At 36.8% G+C, this 20,514-nt stretch overlaps 1 protein-coding gene across 2 annotated transcripts in view; it reads left to right on the top strand.

Annotated features, from left to right (window-relative positions):
• gask1a (golgi associated kinase 1A) overlaps nucleotides 1-20,514 on the top strand; it is a 40,255-nt gene that overhangs the window by 17,058 nt on the left and 2,683 nt on the right. The window contains exons 2-4 of one of the 2 annotated variants that reach the window (XM_048153457.1): nucleotides 3,567-4,928; nucleotides 13,865-13,987; nucleotides 17,588-17,681. In XM_048153457.1, coding sequence (XP_048009414.1) covers nucleotides 3,567-4,928; nucleotides 13,865-13,987; nucleotides 17,588-17,681 — 1,579 coding nt within the window. Of the gene's footprint in view, nucleotides 1-3,566; nucleotides 4,929-13,864; nucleotides 13,988-17,587; nucleotides 17,692-20,514 lie in introns of both variants that reach the window. The other variant, XM_048153456.1, reaches the window with a different exon arrangement.

Below are 20,514 nucleotides of genomic sequence, written 5' to 3' on the forward strand. Positions count from 1 at the left end.
ATTGCTAAGGGGTTTTGGCTCTGACTCACTGTTATCACACTGCCTTGAATTTAAAGATTTTCTTTTGTGAAACTGAAGTTTTGTTGTATATATGTTTCTGAATGTGTGTGACAGAGCCAAATCTCTTTGAATAAAACTTATAACAACACATCTAAAGCCTTTCATCTTGAATAAAGACACATTTTATCCGACCTGCACTTCGACCATGATTGGCTGCAAAAAGTAATTTTCTTACACACAGACACACTCAGACGCGTTGTGTTTTGATCGATCGGATCACAAGTAGACGAGGCAGACACATTCTCATTTACACCTGGTGTCTCTTTTGTCCACTTTCAACCACTTCTGTCCTGATTTCCTCGAGGGGAGGGTAAATGTATGGGTTTTTCAGATTTTTCTAGACAAAATAAGCCCACGCAATTTACATATGAACATGCCCAGAGATGATGGAAAAACATCAGTTTTCCTTTCTGCTATGACAGCTGCAAGACCACGCCAGACGCTGTGAGAGTGTGTTAGAAATCAAGAATGGTGAGAGAACATTGTGCTTGGTATGTTTTCATCTTCAAACTCGGGTCTTCAGCCGACAAAATTTAAATCCTGTCTGGCTTACGTGCTTCCCATTATGTTTACGCACAAGGTCAGTAGGCGGAGAGTAGGTGGTCTTTAGTGGCTGTTCAAACACATTCGACCACATGAGCGTTCCCACTATGAAAGCAATCCAGGTCGAATGCGTTTTCGACTATACCTTTGGAAGTAGTCGAAAGTGGACAAGCTCAAAACATTTTACACCCCGTTTACACCTGTATTTAGTGTTGTCCACTTGTGATCCAATTGACCAAAACACATCTTAATACCAGGTGAAAACAGGGTCTTGGAAAGTGTGCTTGTGCTATCTTTAGACCACTTGCTTTAGTATTGTGCTATATAATGCAGTGATGTGCATGTGTGGCTTAAGTATCCACTGTACATCTATTTGATTTTTACACCTTTACCAAACTACTGCACAGCAAATATGGCAAAAACCTACTGAACCTGGTAGCAAGAAATCTGCAAGGTTCCCTCATGCATAATTATGACCTAAATATCCACTTGCCTTCAAAGAAACATTCACTTTTTTGTGTAAGTTACAGTCAAACAGGCCGTAACCTGTCCAGTCTGTGTCTTAACTGATGCGCCCCTCAGCCTTGTGAAAACGCACACAATGCATTCTTTAAACTGAAGCATAATGGAAGTCTTTCACAGGTGCACAACTGCTAAAGTCATAAAAATGTCAGCCAGGAAGGAGAGATCTTACCGTATTGAGAACTTTCTTTCCTGTTTAGCATCCAGTTATATGTGGAATGGAAATACATGGCAGTTAGGTATCATGAAATCAATATTTTCTAAGGTTTTGTATATTGAATTTTTCTAAAACTGCATTTTCAAGTGTTTCAACTATTCTACATTTGATCAGTAGTCAAGTCTAGTCACCTTTATTTATATAGCTTTTTTACAATGCAGATTGTTTCAAAGCAGCTTTACAGTGATAACAGGAAAATAATGCAACAACGTTTGTTTTGGCTGTAGAGCAGCTCTAGAAAAAAAAAAAGTGTTGTTATCCAGCTTAAAGGGTTATTTCAACCAAAAATGAAAATTCTGTCATTAATTACTCACCCTCATGTCGTTCCACACCTGTAAGACCTTCGTTCATCTTCAGAACACAATTAAGATATTTTTAATGAAATCCAAGAGCTCTCTGACTCCTCCATAGACAGCAATTTAATTACCACTGTCAAGGCCCAGAAAGGTACTAAAGACATTGATAAAATAGTCCACGTGACTAAAGTGGTTCAACCTTAAATTTATGAAGCGACGAGAATACTTTTTGTGGGAAAAAAACAAAACAAAAATAACAATTTATTCAAGAATCTCTTCTCTTCCATGTCAGTCTCCTACGCTGTTGACGTAGTAAGCACAGCGAAGCGCTTCCGTGTTCTACGTCAGAACACCAAGCTTTTTCAGAAACAAACTACTTTTTGTAATGACTAGTGTTATTCAATTATAAATTATATCAAACTATGGCTATTTATTTCAAATATATTTAAATATCTTTAGTTATTTTATTTTTATTAAGGTAGTTAAAGGGATAGTTTACCCCCAGGGCATCCAAGATGTAGGTGACTTTGTTTCTTCAGTAGAACACAAATGATGATTTTTAACTCCAACCGTTGCCGTCTGTCAGTCTTCTAATGCAAATGAATGGTAACACAATTTCTAACAGTATGCATATGCATAGAAAAATATGCATAGACAAATCCATATTAAACCCTGCGGCTCGTGATGGCACATTGATGTCCTAAGACACGAAACGATCGGTTTGTGCGAGAAACCGAACATTATTAATATCATTTTTTACCTCTAATACACCACTATGTCCAACTGCGTTCAGCATTCGCTTAGTGAGGTCTGATTGCGCTCTGACAACGACAGTGATGTCTAGCACTCATTGAAGTATATGCGCGAGACATCACTTCCGTTATCAGAGAGCGATCAGACCTCACTAAGCGAATGCAGTTGGACATAGTGGTGTATTAGAGGTAAAAAATTATATAAATAATGTTCGGTTTCTCGCACAAACCATTTGTGTTCTACTGAAGAAACAAAGTCACCTACATCTTGGATGCCCTGGGGGTAAGCAGATAAACATCAAATTTTCATTTTTGGGTGAACTATCCCTTTAACTACTTTTTCAAAAGAGCTTCACTTTAGTTTGACTACTATAGCTTGCTGTTGCTAAGTTTACCTAACACTGTTTGACTCAGTAAACAAAAAAATAAAGGCTTTTTACCAAAAGTTTTTTTTTTTTTTTACTGTAAAAAGTTAAATGACTTAAATGAAAGGCTTTAAATGAAAGGCTTTGCCCAGTTTAGAACGGGTCATGGTTAGGGCAGGAAAATTAGAGACTGCAACTAAAAAACAAGCCAAATACAATGACATTATTGACATCATTTTATATATATATATATATATATATATAAATGATGTGCACAGATAAATCATTTATAAAAAAAAAAAATACAACAATATTCCATACAAATGTCTAAAGTGGACCATGTCTAAAGTAGACCATCGAAATAAAGTGTTAACAAAATAAGAATTGTTCATTTTGATTTCATGGTGAACCAAACATTCCGTATTCAGTCTGATTAATTCTCCGGCATAGGCCTATCTCTGTAAATCTAACAGCTTCGAAATATTCAATCTACATTCCAGTCTGACACTGTAGAACCTGGAGTTTACAATGGAATGGACACATATGGAAAATATCTCTAGGCATAATGTCAATCTTAACCACATATGGAAAAGTGTGAAATGAGTGTGTGTGTGTTCAGCATCCAGACCTTTGAATGGAATTCCCTCTAAAAGCATTCGCTCATTTAGATTTCCTTACCTTCCCTGAAATACAAACTGCTTTTCCTGTTGTAGAGTTTACAAAACCTTTTCTCTTTGAGATTTACGACTTGCCTGCTGACTTTATTGTACCATTTATCTTTACCACTACTTTCTCTGCTGTGTCTTTTCAGGCTCTAAGAGTGTGGTTGAAGTTCAGACTAAAATGTCGGTTTGTGGTGGCCTTCCTTTTTTTCTTCGGTCTGTCAGTAGCGATGATATACACCCTTCCTCCCTTCCCATCTGAGCAGAGCAGGGTGAATGTACGGGGCCCCCGCAATAACAAACCCAGCAAGCTGGTCGAGAAGTGGTCTCTGAGACCTTACCTTCCAGTGTCTTCATACGGACAGAACAGCAGAACTCGGAAGAACCCTGAAATTAAAGATTCCGCGAAGCATCTTCTGATGGTCAACCATCATCAACTATCATTTTCCTCTGGAAAGCAAGTTAAGGAAAAAGTATCAACCAAAAAGCCTCCAAAAAGTAAAGCAAACAAAAAAGAACGCTATCTGCAGAACACAAACAAGCGTCTAGCCAAGCCATTTGCAGCCAGTGCCAAAAAAGGGCGAGCCAATAGACTAGGAAATAGCAGCAACTCTAACACAACCATCCATCTTCTTCGCTCCAGACATGACCCAGCTTTCCCTCAGCCTGCCAGCATCCAAAGCCTCCACCCAAATAACAAGACATGCAGGCACAAATGTGCTCCAGATGGGGACAAAGTAAAGAGGCTTGTGGGGCAGTTCTCTGATACACAGCAGGTGGTAAAACTGAAACAGGCCCCTGGAGAAGCAGGGACACATGAAAGACAAGCAGGGCCCTTTGAGAGGAAGAAGCCCAAATCCGGGGCAGAAAACAATGACAGGATTCCAGCAGAGGCTGGCATCAAGGATTCAGCCACTGACTGGTGTAAGACTGTCGCTGATGAGACTTTTATTAAAAACTGGAACCAGACCAAAGCAGAGTCTCTACCCTGGCTGAGTGAGGACGATATGAAAAAGATGGCGCTTCTCTCCAGAGGCACTGTGCTGAGTAAAGCCAGGCTACCGGGCCATGGTCAAGTGATTCAGGTTGGATTCAGTGATAGATATGACATTTTTGCTTCTGCAGGGGACAATCATATCAAACGCTGTCAGACAGGAAGCTGTGCTCTCATAAAACGCCCCAGTGACTGGTTTGAGGTGTTCGCCTTTCACCTGGACAGAGTTCTAGGTCTGAACCGGAGCTTGCCCGCAGTGTTAAGAACATTCCACAGTGAGATTCTACCATACAGGTACACAACTGGATCTCCTAGACCGGTGGTGTGGTGGGACCCCAGCATCCAACATTTGTCTGACGCTGAGAATGACCAGAACTCTTTTTCCCTTACTTGGCCACAATATCAGTCTCTGCTTAAGAGCAGGTGTGGTACTCGGGTACCGCTGAACTTTACAACATGTGTGGGAGTTCATCATTCAGAGTGGGGGCGGCTGGCCTTGTTTGACTTCATGCTGCAGGTAAGAAACACTGAAACAGATAATATTTTGAATATTTGGTTTCCACGATCTAAATCCATGAAGTCTAAATGTGTAAAAACATATTTTATGAGAGTAAATTGCATTTGTAAATTGCAAATTAAACAAGAAAACATGATTATCTTATAATATAATATAAAAAATATGATTATCTATATATATATAACCCAATAATATATATTTATAAATATAAATATAAAATTGAAATGGTCACTAATTTAAGTTTAAAAGGTTACTAGGTTTTATGACTAGTTTCTAGTTTAAATTGTCTTTGACTGTTGTGGTTAGAAACTCTTTTATGAGTCATAAAATTTAGGGCTGCCAGCTACATAATGGCAGACCTGCCAAGCCTGGTATTTAAAGTAATTCATGTCTTCCAATTTTAGCATTGGCATTTTTTTTTTTCCTGTTCAAAACAGACCCTCTTAAAGGTGAAGTGTGTGATTTGAGGTTTCAAACATGTTTTCTGAACACTTGCCCCATCTGTCATTGTTTAGACTAACAGTAAGTTGTGCCTCAAACTCAAGTCAGTATTACCCCTTTTCCACCAGCATAAACCAGGTGCTAGTTCAGAGCTAGTGCTAGTGCTAGTGCCAGTTCGGAGTTGGTTCAACTGACGAGTCTTCTAAGAATTGGTTTGACGAGTCTTCTAAGAATTGGTTTGCCTTTCCACAGGCTAGATAGCCAGCACAGAGCCAGGTCTTACATCACTGTATACATCTCATATTTCACAGCAAAGCTAGCGCCGCAGCGCCAAATACAAACACACCAAGCTTGTTCAAAATGCATAAGCTTCTCGCATAGTGATCGGCGCATAACATCAAAGCACCACGAGAAAAATCCAAACACATGCTCTACAAACGCTCCCGCGGATCCTCGGCAACCGCCGATCGGTCCTCTCTGCTCCGGTGCATCTCGAACAAGCCTTCCATCAACAATGGTGGACGTTTCGCTACTATTGATACTCATGGCTTTGCGAACCTACATCGTCATCCAAATACGGCTCGCCGTAATTTGTATACAGATGGAGATTACAATCGAGCTGCTATTAGCTGATTAGCTGCTATTTCAAAAACGGAGGTCGTAAGGTTCTTGTTGATCACAGGAACCCCGCCCCCAGCCTCTGTCGCAAGCGGTTCTTATGGGCCGTTCACACCAGACGTGACTTGCACGAATAAATCACGCTATTCGTGCGTAGTTGGACGCTTGAACATTTTGAGTTTACTTGCTTCATTCGCGCGTGAAATTCACTTCACAACAGACGCGAATTCGCGTCATGAGAGGGGCTTCTGCCAGGCGGCTCCAGTCTCGTTTCTGCATGCTTCCTTTGAATAAACACATCAACTCATCAGCGGGAAAGTAGTTGTAAAATACGGCGAATAAGCTCAATTCAAGCTTTAGCTAGCTTGTAGTCTCAATATATATAGCTCAAATTGAGTAAAGAGCGTTTTTTAGAAATTACCAGATTGTCCGACCTCCACACTTACTGTCTTCCAAGCAAGATCCTTTTTATTCCTGTTTCTATAAAAGTATGAAGATGTATTGTACAGTGACGATGATTTTTTTCAACTTGCGCGATTCACGAGAATCACGCGTTACGCACGTCAAACACCCGAAACGCTTAATTCGCGCTGCGTCATTCGCGCCGCCTCATTAACGCGAATCGCGCTGCAGGATGTCTATTCACGTCTTTGCGTTGACTTAACATGTAACTCACTCGCGCTTAACGCTTAATTCGCTTCTGGTGTGAACGCACCATGACGAACCACTTTTCCTGGTTCAGAGCTGGTGCTTTGGGTGTCGAAAGACAAAGAACTGACCAGCACTCAAACTGCCGTGGTGGTTGAGCCATGATTGTTATGTTGTGTTGGTTGGGACGCTCAGTCAGTTAAAGGCCTGTTGCACAAAAGTTGTTGAAAAGACTGATTTTCAGAATAGGTCTGAAGTTGACAAAATCAAACAAATCCAAACTGGTTTAGATCAGGTTCAGGGGTCTCACAACGTTCACTCTAAACATATCTGTCAACTCAGGGTTTGATCCAGAGTTAAAATTCACATCTCTATTAAGAAGAGTATCAAAATGTAAACATTTACAAGATAAGAAGAAACACCACTGCTATAAGTTAGAGAATGCAGCTGAAAGACTTAGCTCTCAGAATGTTTTTATAATTAAAAAATTCAATCACTGTGAGTAAATGACCAAGTTAACCTTGTTTAAAACAATATTTGAAGAGTTTCGTTTCAAAACGAGATAACGAGATAAATTCAACTGCAGTTGGTTTGTTTTGATTTAAACCTTCATAACTTAAAAAATACAGCTAAGTAGCACCATAAAACAAAATAATAACATGATAACATAATAATAAACATGTTTTGACAAAAATGTTAAAAACGGAGTTATCTCGTTTTGCAACGAAACTCTTCATTTGTAAGTGATAACCAGACAGGTACTAGCCAGCTGAATCACAGGAAGGTTCAAAATAGAGTGTGTGTTTGACATGTAATTAATGAAACTGTGATTTGGCTTAGTTTAATTATCTGTTTATGACCTACTATGAGTAAAGATGTTAACAGTCCATTGTTTTATTACATTTATTTTCTAGGATATTTTTATTTCTTGGCTTCTAGGATTGGTATAAGGCAACTGCCATCAGCCCATTACAGACTTGGCAGAGGAATGTAAACAGGTCATTCTCAGGAATGATGTGCCTTGCATGTTGCTATGACGTACTACGGATATATTTAACAGGATACTGAATACACAGAGCTTTTATTGAAAATAATATTAAATGTCAGATGCTAAATTTTCTTTGTATGCACTTTCTCGATCTTAAAATAAAACGCCCTAAGATGATCACATTCAGTGTTGGGGGTAACACATTACAAGAAACATGAGTCATGCAATCAGATCACTTTGTTTAATTAACTAGTAAAGTAACACATTACTTTTAAATTTATAAAAAGCATCTGATTTACTTTTTCGAATAACACAAGATACTTTGTTTTGCCATTTTTCGACTGACACCTCTATTGTCCCCAGGTTGAAAGAAATCGTAAGTGCAGAGGTTTTGTGTGCGCTGTGTAAACATGATGGTTATTGTAGTTCTAGACTAAATATTAGCATTTATTTACTCATCTCACTCGCACAAAAACGATCCTCAAAATGAATAAAAACAAATTTAGAATATTATGCAAACCTGTAATAATGAAATATGTTAAAGAATATATCATTTCTTGAAAGTTCTGTAGTGTAACTTTTTCAGACTAAATGATAAAAAGTCAAACAAACAAATAAATGAATTAATAATGATTCCATAATAATTTCCAGAGCATTATCCAAGCACAATTATATGATGTTGCCAAAGTTAGAACTGTAACTAGAGACTTTCATTCACTGTGAATGATACAAAATCTTGATCACATGAGGATTGTAATTCGGTATCACATCATTAGCAGGTTTAGAAGATGTTTTTTACACATAGCAGCATTTTTTTTTGAAAGAACCATTGTTGTCATGGTGATGCGTAATTAAAATTTTGAACATAGGTATAGAATAAATGCATGCATGCATCCTTTCTATTGAACAGGTTGAAAGAGAAAGTGACTGGTTGAAACTTCCTTTGCGATTTTGTGATTTTATGATTTTATCTTTACAAAAGTATAATCATCGCTCCCCTTTTACTAATTCTGCATGATGAGCCTCAAGGAAAAATTTTTAAGAAAGTCATTCTATGCAATTTATAGCACTTTTGTACAACAATGGAGTTTCTTGGGGGGTTTTTTGTGGAGTTTGTACTGTTTTAACAAATTTTGTTTAAGAGAAATTTTTTCTTCCACTTGATTACAAACCATGCTAAATGAAGTGTAAAAATATCACTTTATGGCAGATTTACTGTAGATAATGTTGCGCACCCATGACTTGCATGTGTAATTGCATGTGCTCATGAATGTGCTTGATGGATTTGTGAGTATAATCTGTGTGTGTGAAAACTGTGTGTACTGTGAAAACGTGGGTGTATGAATGTCTATGAATAATACATTAGATCTTAGAAGAAAAGTCAATAGCTGTAACATGGCCAACAGCTAATAGCTTTGTATTGATTTGGTGAAATTGCTGACTGGGACCCTTGAACACTTGTTCCTCTCTATTCATTTAGCACCTCTGATGGCACTGATGTGAAACCTCACACCCTTAAGCACAGAACAGTGTGAAGGACACACTCACTGTCACCACAAGACCTTCTGTGTGCTGCTCTGAAATCTAGATCAGTGGTTCTCAACTGGTGGGCCGATCTGGCTTGATAGGATCATAGACGGGAGGTAGTCAGATAATGCAGTAAATACAATGGAGCTAACCATATAATCTGATACATACTTAGCAAATGAAATAGGCTTAGCAACTTTTGTTGTGAGGAGGAAAACATTTGTTGATGTCAAATAATTTGGCATTTTTACCATATTATTTGTTCCATGTGTGATACATTTACCTTTGTACAGCGAAAATCCATGGGTGAAATTCCATGTGCGAGAGACACAAGAGGTGAACATTTTCTCCACGTGGATTTAACATTGGATTCAAGGCTGCTGTTGTTTTTCTGTATTTTTATTTATTTATTTATTTTATTTTGGTGAAATTTTCACATTTACCAATATAAAGCTGCTTGGTTTGGAAGCAAGCTTCATGCATCATTGCACTATTGACACTATGGATAATGGCCAGCTATTGTTAATGCATTTTCCTTTTTCATTCTATGTCATTTTTATAATTTAGTATTCCATTATTTCACCTTTTAAGAACTTTATCCTTTGCCCAGACTTTTCCAGGCAAAGAAATCACAAAAAATCAGTATCAGAACAGAAAATCTCTTTAAGTAAAACCATTTGAGAACCACTGATATAGATAAAGATGTGTCATGGCTTCTATTTTATCTTCTTTGAGATTTTTTTTTTTCTTTTCAATTTCACAGTTTCCACTCAACACAAGATTCTATAAAACAGGAACTGGATACTAATAATATTATAAGTTATAATATTCAAATATTTTGTTACTTTACTTTTGTTTGTAAGTGGTTAAAAGTCTGACTACAATGCGGTCCAAATCGATTTTAAATAAGGAACATTTTGATGTATAATTAATAGCACATGTTTAACATCCTACATTACTTCACAGTCAAATACAAACATTTGGACCATATGAGCTCCTTTGTACAAATGTCGGAGTTCCTTGCTTCTTTTGAAGGATTCAAGATGCTTTTAAATCAAATTGTAATTCTGTATATAATAAATATCATGGTTACAATTAATTTCGATGGTCCACTTTAGACACTATAATAACTTTGCAACTACATGCCAACTAACTCTCATTAGGTTATATAGAGAGTGTACTAGACTTTTAGTAGACTGTTAGGGTTAGGTGTTAGGATTCGAGTTGTAGAATAAGTTGACATGTAATTAATTATAGTCAGTAGAATGTCTTTTGAGGAGCATCAAAATAGTGTTAGCAGATTTAACAGTCTACTAATACTCTGAGAGTTAGCTGACATGTAGTTACAAAGTTAATTAAATTATAAGTAACTAAAGTGGACCAACAAAATAAAGTGTTACCAATATAATTTGTAATTACAATATTTTTTAATGTTATTTTTGTTTTGCAAAACAGAAGTATTTTCTTTTACTAGTAGTGTCATGTGGTATGTATAAAGTCTTTGAATATATAAACCCAACATCTCTCAAAACAACGGCAAAAAATGATTGTCTTGGTTTCTGAGCAAAAGGTCACATTATTAGGAATTTGAGCAGCCGTGACATGGAAATGTCTTGAACAGAAATGCTCTGTGGCATTCACTATGGTTCAGTGGCAGTACTGGGCTAGAACATTACGTAAGAGAACCCTAAGGTTATCACAGTGCTGGCTGTGTGAGGAAAGAGAGCATAGATTTGAGTATGATGTTGGGGAAGAACACAATGTATGTTGACGACTGTCTGCTTCTGATACTGTCAACTGACAGCAGCTGTCACAGACACTGAGCTGATGTAAAAATGGTTTTATTCTTAGTAGAATATCAGCATGTAGACAAGTGACATAGGCATCTTTTTCTATCTTTTTTTGTCTATTTAAGGTTATCATCTTCTACCTAATCGACAAAGACTTTTCTAATACAATTTTTTTCCAGTTATCCATATACTGTATATATATATATATATATATATATATATATATATATATATATATATATATATATATATATATATATATATATATATATATATATATATATACACACACACACACACTCAATGAAATGAAAAGAGAAAACTATGACACAATTGCAATAAGCCATATTGTGATTTCAGTTTTATTTAAAAAAAAAAAAAAAAAAAAATCGTGCAGTCCAAACATGAATTTCAATGCATAAAATGACTATACAATATATTAGACCAATTGGCATGTTCAAATAAATTATGCCTTGTCTATTCAAAAATTATACATAAATTATGCCTATGCCTTAATTACCTTTAATTACTTTTATTGGTAGCCACAGGTGTTGTTCATTACATTAACAACAACAACAAAAGATCCAAACAGTTTGTCTTCATTTTATTTTAATTTATTTTTTATTTATCTTTAAACCCTCTAAAGTCCATGGGGAAGGGGGTATTAATTGCATATAACATTTAATAGCAAGATTATTACTCAGCTTTTGAAATCATATCCATTTTCAGTGGATAAACAGAGTTGTTCTGAGATCAGATCTGGTTCGCTTTACAATGTGAAATATAGCAGTGATGTGTCAGTATGGCCTGTGGAGTTTGAGAGGGAAGGAAGGTGTTCTAACTGGGAATGAGCTGGTAAAACACTTTCTGTACCACAGGATCACATTTCACCTTAACTCCTCACCCACATCCCACATTGTGGTATCACGACACACAGGAACCAAAGAGGCGTAATGTTGCTAATTCTTGCGAGAAAAGATAATCCACTGTATTACCACTGGAATCTCATAATACTCTCTGTCCTGCAAGTAGTTGCTTGCAGGGTTAAAGGAAGAATGAGTCTGAAACTCATACTACTCTGGGTTAGAAAATAATTCTGAGTAGTCAGGTTTCGTTATTTTATACAATACACTGAAAGTCCTGTGTTAACTTCCTTATTTGAATGTTTGGATGTGGGTATCTACTTCCATGAAGAACTTTTAACATCCATGAAACCTTTCCACTGCACAAAAAATTCTTTATAGTGGAAAAAGGTTATTCATAATCAGAATATTAAAATGTTCTTTGCACTAGGAAAAAAATGGTTAACTGTTTATTTGGCTATGTTTACACTGTCAGTCCAAATCCGATTATTTATGTATGATTAATTGGGAATCTGATCTAAATTATTAACTGTCCACATTGTGTATCACAACCGTTTGGATCTGATTTTTGTGTCCCGTGGCACTCTTTTGTTTTCCTGTTTGCATTGGTTTCTACGTAAATGGCAATGAAGTTGCGTTAGTAAATATACGCCAAAAACAACAACAACAACAACATGGAGGGGTTTGCAAACAGATGTCTGGACTACTATGTCCTCTGAGGCAGCGGCAGAAAGGTAGGAGGCTGATATGAGTGGGTTATTCTGTGCTGTTGTCTCCACAGACACAACATTGCTTCTGCAGCGACTTACAGCATGTTTCCTATAACAACATCTGGCATGTTTATATTTTATGTGGCATGAGAAAGTCACATAAACCATGCAAAATCTGGTTGTGGTCAGACTGAAACAAATTTCCTGAAATGCAATGTGAATAGGATTTTAAACCACATATGAATGTGGCCCGAAACGGATTTAAAAAAACATTTCATGTGATTTTCTTGCCATTCACACTTGCTAAATATGATCAGATTCCAATCAGATATGCACTGACAGCCTGAACATGGCTTTAGTGTTTTGGTTTGGTTCTGTTCTGTTTGCCTGTGTTCCCGATCCTTGTTTGTTTCTATGTTTACTGATTATGCTTCACACCTGTCTCCAGTTTTGTTGATTAGCCCCCTTGTGTATTTAAGCCCTGAGTTTTCCTTAGTCCCTTGTCTAATGTTAACATATATGTTATAGCGTGTACTGTAGTGGCTTGTTTTAATGTAGTTCCAAATGAAGGTTCAGGAAGAGCCTTAACATTCAGTCCTGTCAATCATCATTACGAATGTACAGAAGCAGCAGTCACTGTGTCATCCCAGTATCCCAGCAGTCACTACGCAATTCTTCCAGCATCCCTCCTCCTCCCTGTATCCTCCTTTATTTCTCTTATTCTCCCTCTGCGCAGTACTAATATAGGGGTTTTAGCTCAGAGCTCGAGCCAAGCCTCAAGTTCGAGCCTCCTTCGAGTACAACAAGCCAAGGTTGTTTACCATTATCTATTAAGATTGAATGGACAGGCGATCTCGTAAACCTGGTGTTCATTAAAAGTCAGTTTGATCATCTTCTTGCATCTCTTGGATTACTACAGCTCACCATAACACTTTATTTTTAAGTTATAAGTAGTTTTAAAAGATGTAGTTTAAAAGCTTATTTTTGTGAATGTCTATTGACATAAAGAGATTAAAAGAATGTCTGTATGAGGAACACATATTCACTAATAAATAAGACTTTTGCCTAAAAAAACCCTAATTTACTGCTTAATAATAGTTAGTAAGGTAGTTGGTTAAGTTCAGGTATGGGATAGGATTAAGAGAATATGATCATGCAGAATAATGATTAAGAATAAATCCTTATTCTGAATTAATATGTGCTTTATATGTACTAATAAACAGCCAATAAGCTAGCTAGTTAGCTAATAGTGAGAAATGGTCCCAAACTGAAGTGTTATTGTCTATTTTTCATATAACAGAGATTACATGTAATTTCTTTTAACATGTGATTCATTTGTTGTTTTCTCCAGGTGAATGACAGACTGGACCGGTCTTGCTGTGGTTTCAGACCAGACCCATCAGATCTGTGTGTAGAAAACCTGCTGCATATCAAATGTGAAAACCCAAAGGACTTAAATCTGGTGCACATCCTGGTAAATTGAATATTGGTGATATTTGTCAGATCATCTGATAATAACATATCAATACTGAGGACCCAGCATCCTTATTCTAGTTTGTCCATCCTTCAGAGTCAGGTTGCTATTGTTGTGCAGGTTGTTTATGCATTTACAAACCCGATTCCAAAAAAGTTGGGACACTGTACAAATTGTGAATAAAAACAGAATGCAATGATGTGGAAGTTTCAAATTTCAATATTTTATTCAGAATACAACATAGATGACATATCAAATGTTTAAACTGAGAAAATGTATCATTTTAAGGGAAAAATAAGTTGATTTTAAATTTCATGGCATCAACACATCTCAAAAAAAGTTGGGACAAGGCCATGTTTACCACTGTGTGGCATCCCCTCTTCTTTTTATAACAGTCTGCAAACATCTGGGGACTGAGGAGACAAGTTGCTCAAGTTTAGGAATAGGAATGTTGTCCCATTCTTGTCTAATACAGGCTTCTAGTTGCTCAACTATCTTAGGTCTTCTTTGTCGCATCTTCCTCATTACGATGCGCCAAATGTTTTCTATGGGTGAAAGATCTGGACTGCAGACTGGCCATTTCAGCACCCGGATCCTTCGTCTACGCAGCCATGATGTTGTAATTGATGCAGTATGTGGTCTGGCATTGTCATGTTGGAAAATGCAAGGTCTTCCCTGAAAGAGACGACGTCTGGATGGGAGCATATGTTGTTCTAGAACTTGGATATACCTTTCAGCATTAATGGTGCCTTTCCAGATGTGTAAGCTGCCAAAGCCACATGCACTCATGCAACTCCATACCATCAGAGATGCAGGCTTCTGAACTGAGCGCTGATAACAACATGGGTTGTCCTTGTCCTCTTTAGTTCGGATGACATGGCGTCCCAGTTTTCCAAAAAGAACTTCAAATTTTGATTTGTCTGACCACAGAACAGTTTTCCACTTTTCCACAGTCCATTTTAAATGAGCCTTGGCCCAGAGAAAATGCCTGCGCTTCTGGATCATGTTTATATGGCTTCTTTTTTGACCTATAGAGTTTTAGCTGGCAACGGCGAATGGCACGGTGGATTGTGTTCACCGACAATGTTTTCTGGAAGTATTCCTGAGCCCATGTTGTGATTTCCATTACAGTAGCATTCCTGTATGTGATGCAGTGCCGTCTAAGGGCCCGAAGATCACGGACATCCAGTATGGTTTTCCAGCCTTGACCCTTACGCACAGAGATTGTTCCAAAATTCTCTGAATCTTTGAATGATATTATGCACTGTAGATGATGATAACTTCAAACTCTTTGCAATTTTTCTCTGAGAAACTCCTTTCTGATATTGTGCCACTATTTTTCACCACAGCATTGGGGGAATTGGTGATCCTCTGCCCATCTTGACTTCTGAGAGACACTGCCACTCTGAGAGGCTCTTTTTATACCCAATCATGTTGCCAATTGACCTAATAAGTTGCAAATTGGTCCTCCAGCTGTTCCTTATATGTACATTTAACTTTTCCGGCCTCTTACTGCTACCTGTCCCAACTTTTTTGGAATGTGTAGCTCTCATGAAATCCAAAATGTGCCAATATTTGGCATGACATTTCAAAATGTCTCACTTTCAACATTTGATATGTTATCTATATTCTATTGTGAATAAAATATAAGTTTATGAGATTTGTAAATTATTACATTCCTTTTTTATTCACAATTTGTACAGTGTCCCAACTTTTTTGGAATCGGGTTTGTACTTTGTGGCCATGAGAAATGGATGTTGTTTATTTTTGACCTTAAGCTTGTGCAAGTGTCTTTAGTCAGGACTTCATTTGACTTTGAAGAGAGTAAATAATGACACTATGGCTTCAGCAAAACTTGAAGCAGTTCCTTTTTTATTTAGTTTTATTGACTGACCTTATGACAAGGTTACATAGCTGGCAAGTTTTCGTTTTTCTACCAGGAGAGTGTCATACAATTTTTTTCTTTCATTCTGCTTTCCAATATCAAAAGTAATATCTTTCCAACAGCTCTTGAGATCTATGTGAAGTTTGAGCTCCCACTCAAACTGTGAGTTAGAACCCCAACTAAATTAAGTGAGGCTGCTGAAATGAGTCAAGGCAATCAGTTTCCATGGGAGCCTTTATATTGGTTCTGTAGCCATTATCTGATAGTGTTCGGAGAGCTGGAGAAATGGAGCTCCAGTGTGGTGTGGTTTAGGTTTTTGGAGCCAGTCTGCAAAAGTCATCTGTTTTAATATCGCTTGCCCACAAAATCATTCCGCAATTTTAGAAATATCTCCCCATCGCTTAGAAAAACCTACAGAGCTCACAGCAACCAGTATAATTTATAAAAGCTGTCTCTTTTGTTAACCCTAACCCTGAAATTGAACATGCATGTGAAGTGAAAAAGTCATATTTTATGCAAGTCTGACTTTTTGGCAGACAGGATGTTTTTGTGTTACTTTATTCATGACTTCTGCATTAATTTTTGTACACACTGAATATACTTTTGGTACAATTATGTGAAATGTAATTTAAAAAACAAAACAAAAAAAACAAGAGGTCTGGAATTTGGTATCAGGTGCCACTTGTTTTTGATATTTTGTATCTAATGCAATGCAATTCTAATATTTTTAAGTGTGACTTAAAGGGTTCAACAAAAAATGAAAATTCTGTCATTGATTACCCTCATGTAGTTCCAAAGCCATCTGTGAAACACAAATGAAAATATTAAAACCTGAGCGATTTCTGTCCCTCAATTGAAAGTAAATGCACTTTGACACTTCAAAAAATAAAAAAGGTAACATTTTACACATATTAACTATTAATTATGACTTCTCCCTCAATAAACTCCTAATTTACTAATAGCTAATAGTAAGGTAGTTGTTAAGTTTAGGTATTGGGTAGGATTAAGAATGTAGAATAAGGTCATGCAGAATAAGGCATTAATATGTGCTTAATAAGTACTAATAAACAGCCAATATTCTAGTAATATGCATGCTAATAAGCAACTAGTTAAAAGACCCTAAAATAAAGTGTTACCAAAAAAAAATGGTAAATCCAAGTATTCTGAGGAGACACGATGGCTTTATATGATAACAGAATTTAGTATTTTAATCACATATAAAGATGGATTAACATTCATCAAATATGGCAAGCGGAAGCTCAAATGTGCTTGCTTGATGCGCAAGAATCAATGAGGCTCAGTACAGCTGAGCTTCCGTTTACCACATTTGATGTGCTCTATGTATGTGTGTTGATCAATGTTTATATGTGAATAAAAAACAAAATTAAATCTGTTGAAGTCATATAAAGCGATCAAGTCTCTTTAGAAGAGTTGGATTAAACTGCTCGATTTTTACAAAGTTTTGAACTTTTTGAACATTCAATGGGTATTCAATGAAGCAGAAATTGCTTACGCTTCGTTAAAATATCTTCATTTGTGTTTCAAAAATGAAAAAAGTCTTATGGTTTTTAAAATGACATGAGGGTGAGTAATTGATTGAATTTTCATTTTGGGTAAAATATCTTTTTAAGAGTCCAAAACAAATGTGGGGCACTGTACGTAATATAAATGAGCATTAATCTATTCAAATATGGTGTGTAAACCTCTATTTATAGGTTCGGAAGACAGAACCATCCAGACTGGTTTTTATTGACAATGCAGGAAGACCACACCAACCACAAGACAATCTCAACTTCAGACTTGTTGAAGGTATTGATGAGTAAGTATTAATATGTGAATATTTATACTATCTATTCAGTTTACAGCAGGGGTCTCCAACCTTGATCCTGGAAAGATACCTTCCCTGGAGACTTCAGTTCCATACCTTCTCCAATATGCCTGTCTGTAATTTTCAAGGTGTGTTTAATTGGGGCTGGAGCTAAACTCTGCAGGATAGTAGCTCTCCAGCCGTTCATAAGTCCTTACTTTAATTGGAGCTTAAAGTCAACACTAGTTGCTTAGAAACTACTAACTAGTTTGTAACTAATCTCTGTACTTTATATGGTTGTACCATTTGTTCTGAAGGCAGAATGTAGCTTGTAGGTATAGGTGTTGCATAAGTAGGTGATACAAATAAAATAAGAAATTACATTTATTTATTATAATTGACTTTATTTGACATGCACAACATGGAACGATTCACACAGAGGTGTACTGTTTTGGTTCATGTTGAAGAGCCACTAAAAAAGTATAATACTGTATATTCACACAATGTTCTCTCTTAAAATGTAAAATGTCAACATTATCATATATGTCTAAAGAACTGAAGTCTGATCATTTTCAATATGAGAGTTTATTGATGCAGTTCAGTCAATCTGAGATTTTATTCCAACCATTAATCCTTGTCAGACACTTCCGTAACTATTTACCTAATAGACAGTTACAATTCAAGTTTAATGGTGCAACGCAAAAGTTGTAACTTAGTGCCCCTTTATGTCAAAACTAGGCTTGCAAGCAACTTACGCACAGCTGGTGCAACCGGCCCCAGGAGCAGGGTTTAAGACCCCTGGTTTACAGTGTTATTGTATAAAAATATGGCTAGAGTGGTGTGGCCAAGTATAAAACTGGTTAAAATGTGTTAGGTTTGAACCACTTCTTACAATTGTGCCCTTGAGCAACATACTTCATGTTGACCCAAAGGAAATATCCCTGTAAAATGCATTGCAAATACATTTGGATAAAAGTGCAAAATAAGTTATGTTTACAGATACAAATTTTAGAATAAAGTTACTGGGTAACACTTTGTTATGGGGAACACATATTCACTATTAACTACGACTTTTGGGAGTAGCTTTTACTGCTTATTAATAGATTGTAAGGTAGTTGTTGTAGCGTTTAAAGGGTCATGAAACCCCAGAACACATTTTTTGAGCTGTGAACAAATATGTATAGGCTGCACATAATTGAAAACACTAAAGGTACTCATTAATTTTATTTACAAGTTGAAATTAGTTATTTTTGCATTTTTCAGAGCGATTTCTGTCTTCCGGTTTGAAAAGCAAAGTCGGAGCAACGTCACAAAATCTGACGTCATTGTGTACTACTGGCAAGATCCGGAGTGCTGGTTGGCTCCAAGTATGGGCTGGTCGAACATGCTGACGTCAACAGTTTCTGTATTTATTCATGACTTAAAGCTCATTAAATCCAATCACTGCGCTGTAGTATGCATAAGATTATAATTGCGGTATTATGCATGAGGAAGTACCACTTCTCTCACCTTGGTCTCTTGTCATTCAGAGACATGGGTCGTATAGTTGTTTCCTCAGTGCTACAACACAAAAATGCGTTTTCCTGCGAGGCGACCAGAGCAGAAGTTTGGGTGAATGTGGATTGTTTTGCTGTAATCTACCAGCACAAATGGAAAATATGTTCGCATGAGATCGCATTACAGTGGAGAATTCAAATGTCAAAAAAGTGCTGTTCATTCACCTCTGCCTGCTCTAGCTGTGTTCGGACACGCGAGCCATATGTATGTTTCCCTCAGCACAGCAGCATATGAGTGTTGTTTGTTTTTTTCCTGTGATGCGGTCAGAACTGGACTTTGAATACGAACACATAAAAAATACAATTGTTATGATATATACGCGGAACGCGCATATGATCGGTTTCAGCGCTGAGCTTTGCGTTGTGTTTAACAACACTAGCCACGTGGCTCATAGCTCATATACAGAATAAAGTATCCGTGTTTAAAGTTTTTATAGATATATTTCACATATTCTCCTGCACCAAACATGAACCAGCATGGTGTATGCACACATATTTCATCAAGTGTTCTTCAAATGGTTATATGTGCAAACTGAAAACTATTACAGTGGTGTAGCCTGAACACGATGACACGATTATTCTAATAGACAAAAGACTGATTTAGATTGAAAATTCAAAGAAAAATGGACAAAAAATAAACTATGTCTTTATTCTTTCCATGTTAAATTAAGTGTTGTTTATCATGAGACTGCAGTGCTCATAAACGTAATCAAAGTAGCCTATTATTAGCCCTTTTAAATATTCTTTCGTATTTCTCCCTTGTGCTTGGGAGTTTGTTGTCATTTTCTCCATGCTCATATATTAATATTCATTATTCTGTATAATAAGTGTGCTATATGTCTGTGCTTTATTGGTTGTTCTCCCCCCCTCTACACTCCCACTTTTCCAGAGCTTTACACGCCCATTTTAACAGAGATTTCAAGCTTTGAGGTGTGACCGACCAGGCTAAAACAGGGGGGTTTCATGACCCTTTAAGTTTAGGTATTGGGTAGGATTAAGGGATGTAGAATATGATCATGCAGAATAAGGCATTAATATGTGCTTTATAAGTACTAATAAACAGCCAATATGCATGCTAATAAGCAACTAGTTAAAAGTGAGAATTGTTCCCCATACTAAAGTGTTACCAGATATTGTTCTTAAGGACTGATCAACATGTACACAACTCTCAGTGTATAAGGCCCATTAAAACCAAGGACTGTAACTCTAACGATAAAGGTATAGTTCTAAAAATTGTTCTAAATATAACAGACTAGCAGAGTTCACACCACAACTAACG

The sequence above is a fragment of the Megalobrama amblycephala genome, linkage group LG13 (genome assembly GCF_018812025.1).
Source record: "Megalobrama amblycephala isolate DHTTF-2021 linkage group LG13, ASM1881202v1, whole genome shotgun sequence".
Taxonomy (NCBI): Eukaryota; Metazoa; Chordata; class Actinopteri; order Cypriniformes; family Xenocyprididae; genus Megalobrama; species Megalobrama amblycephala.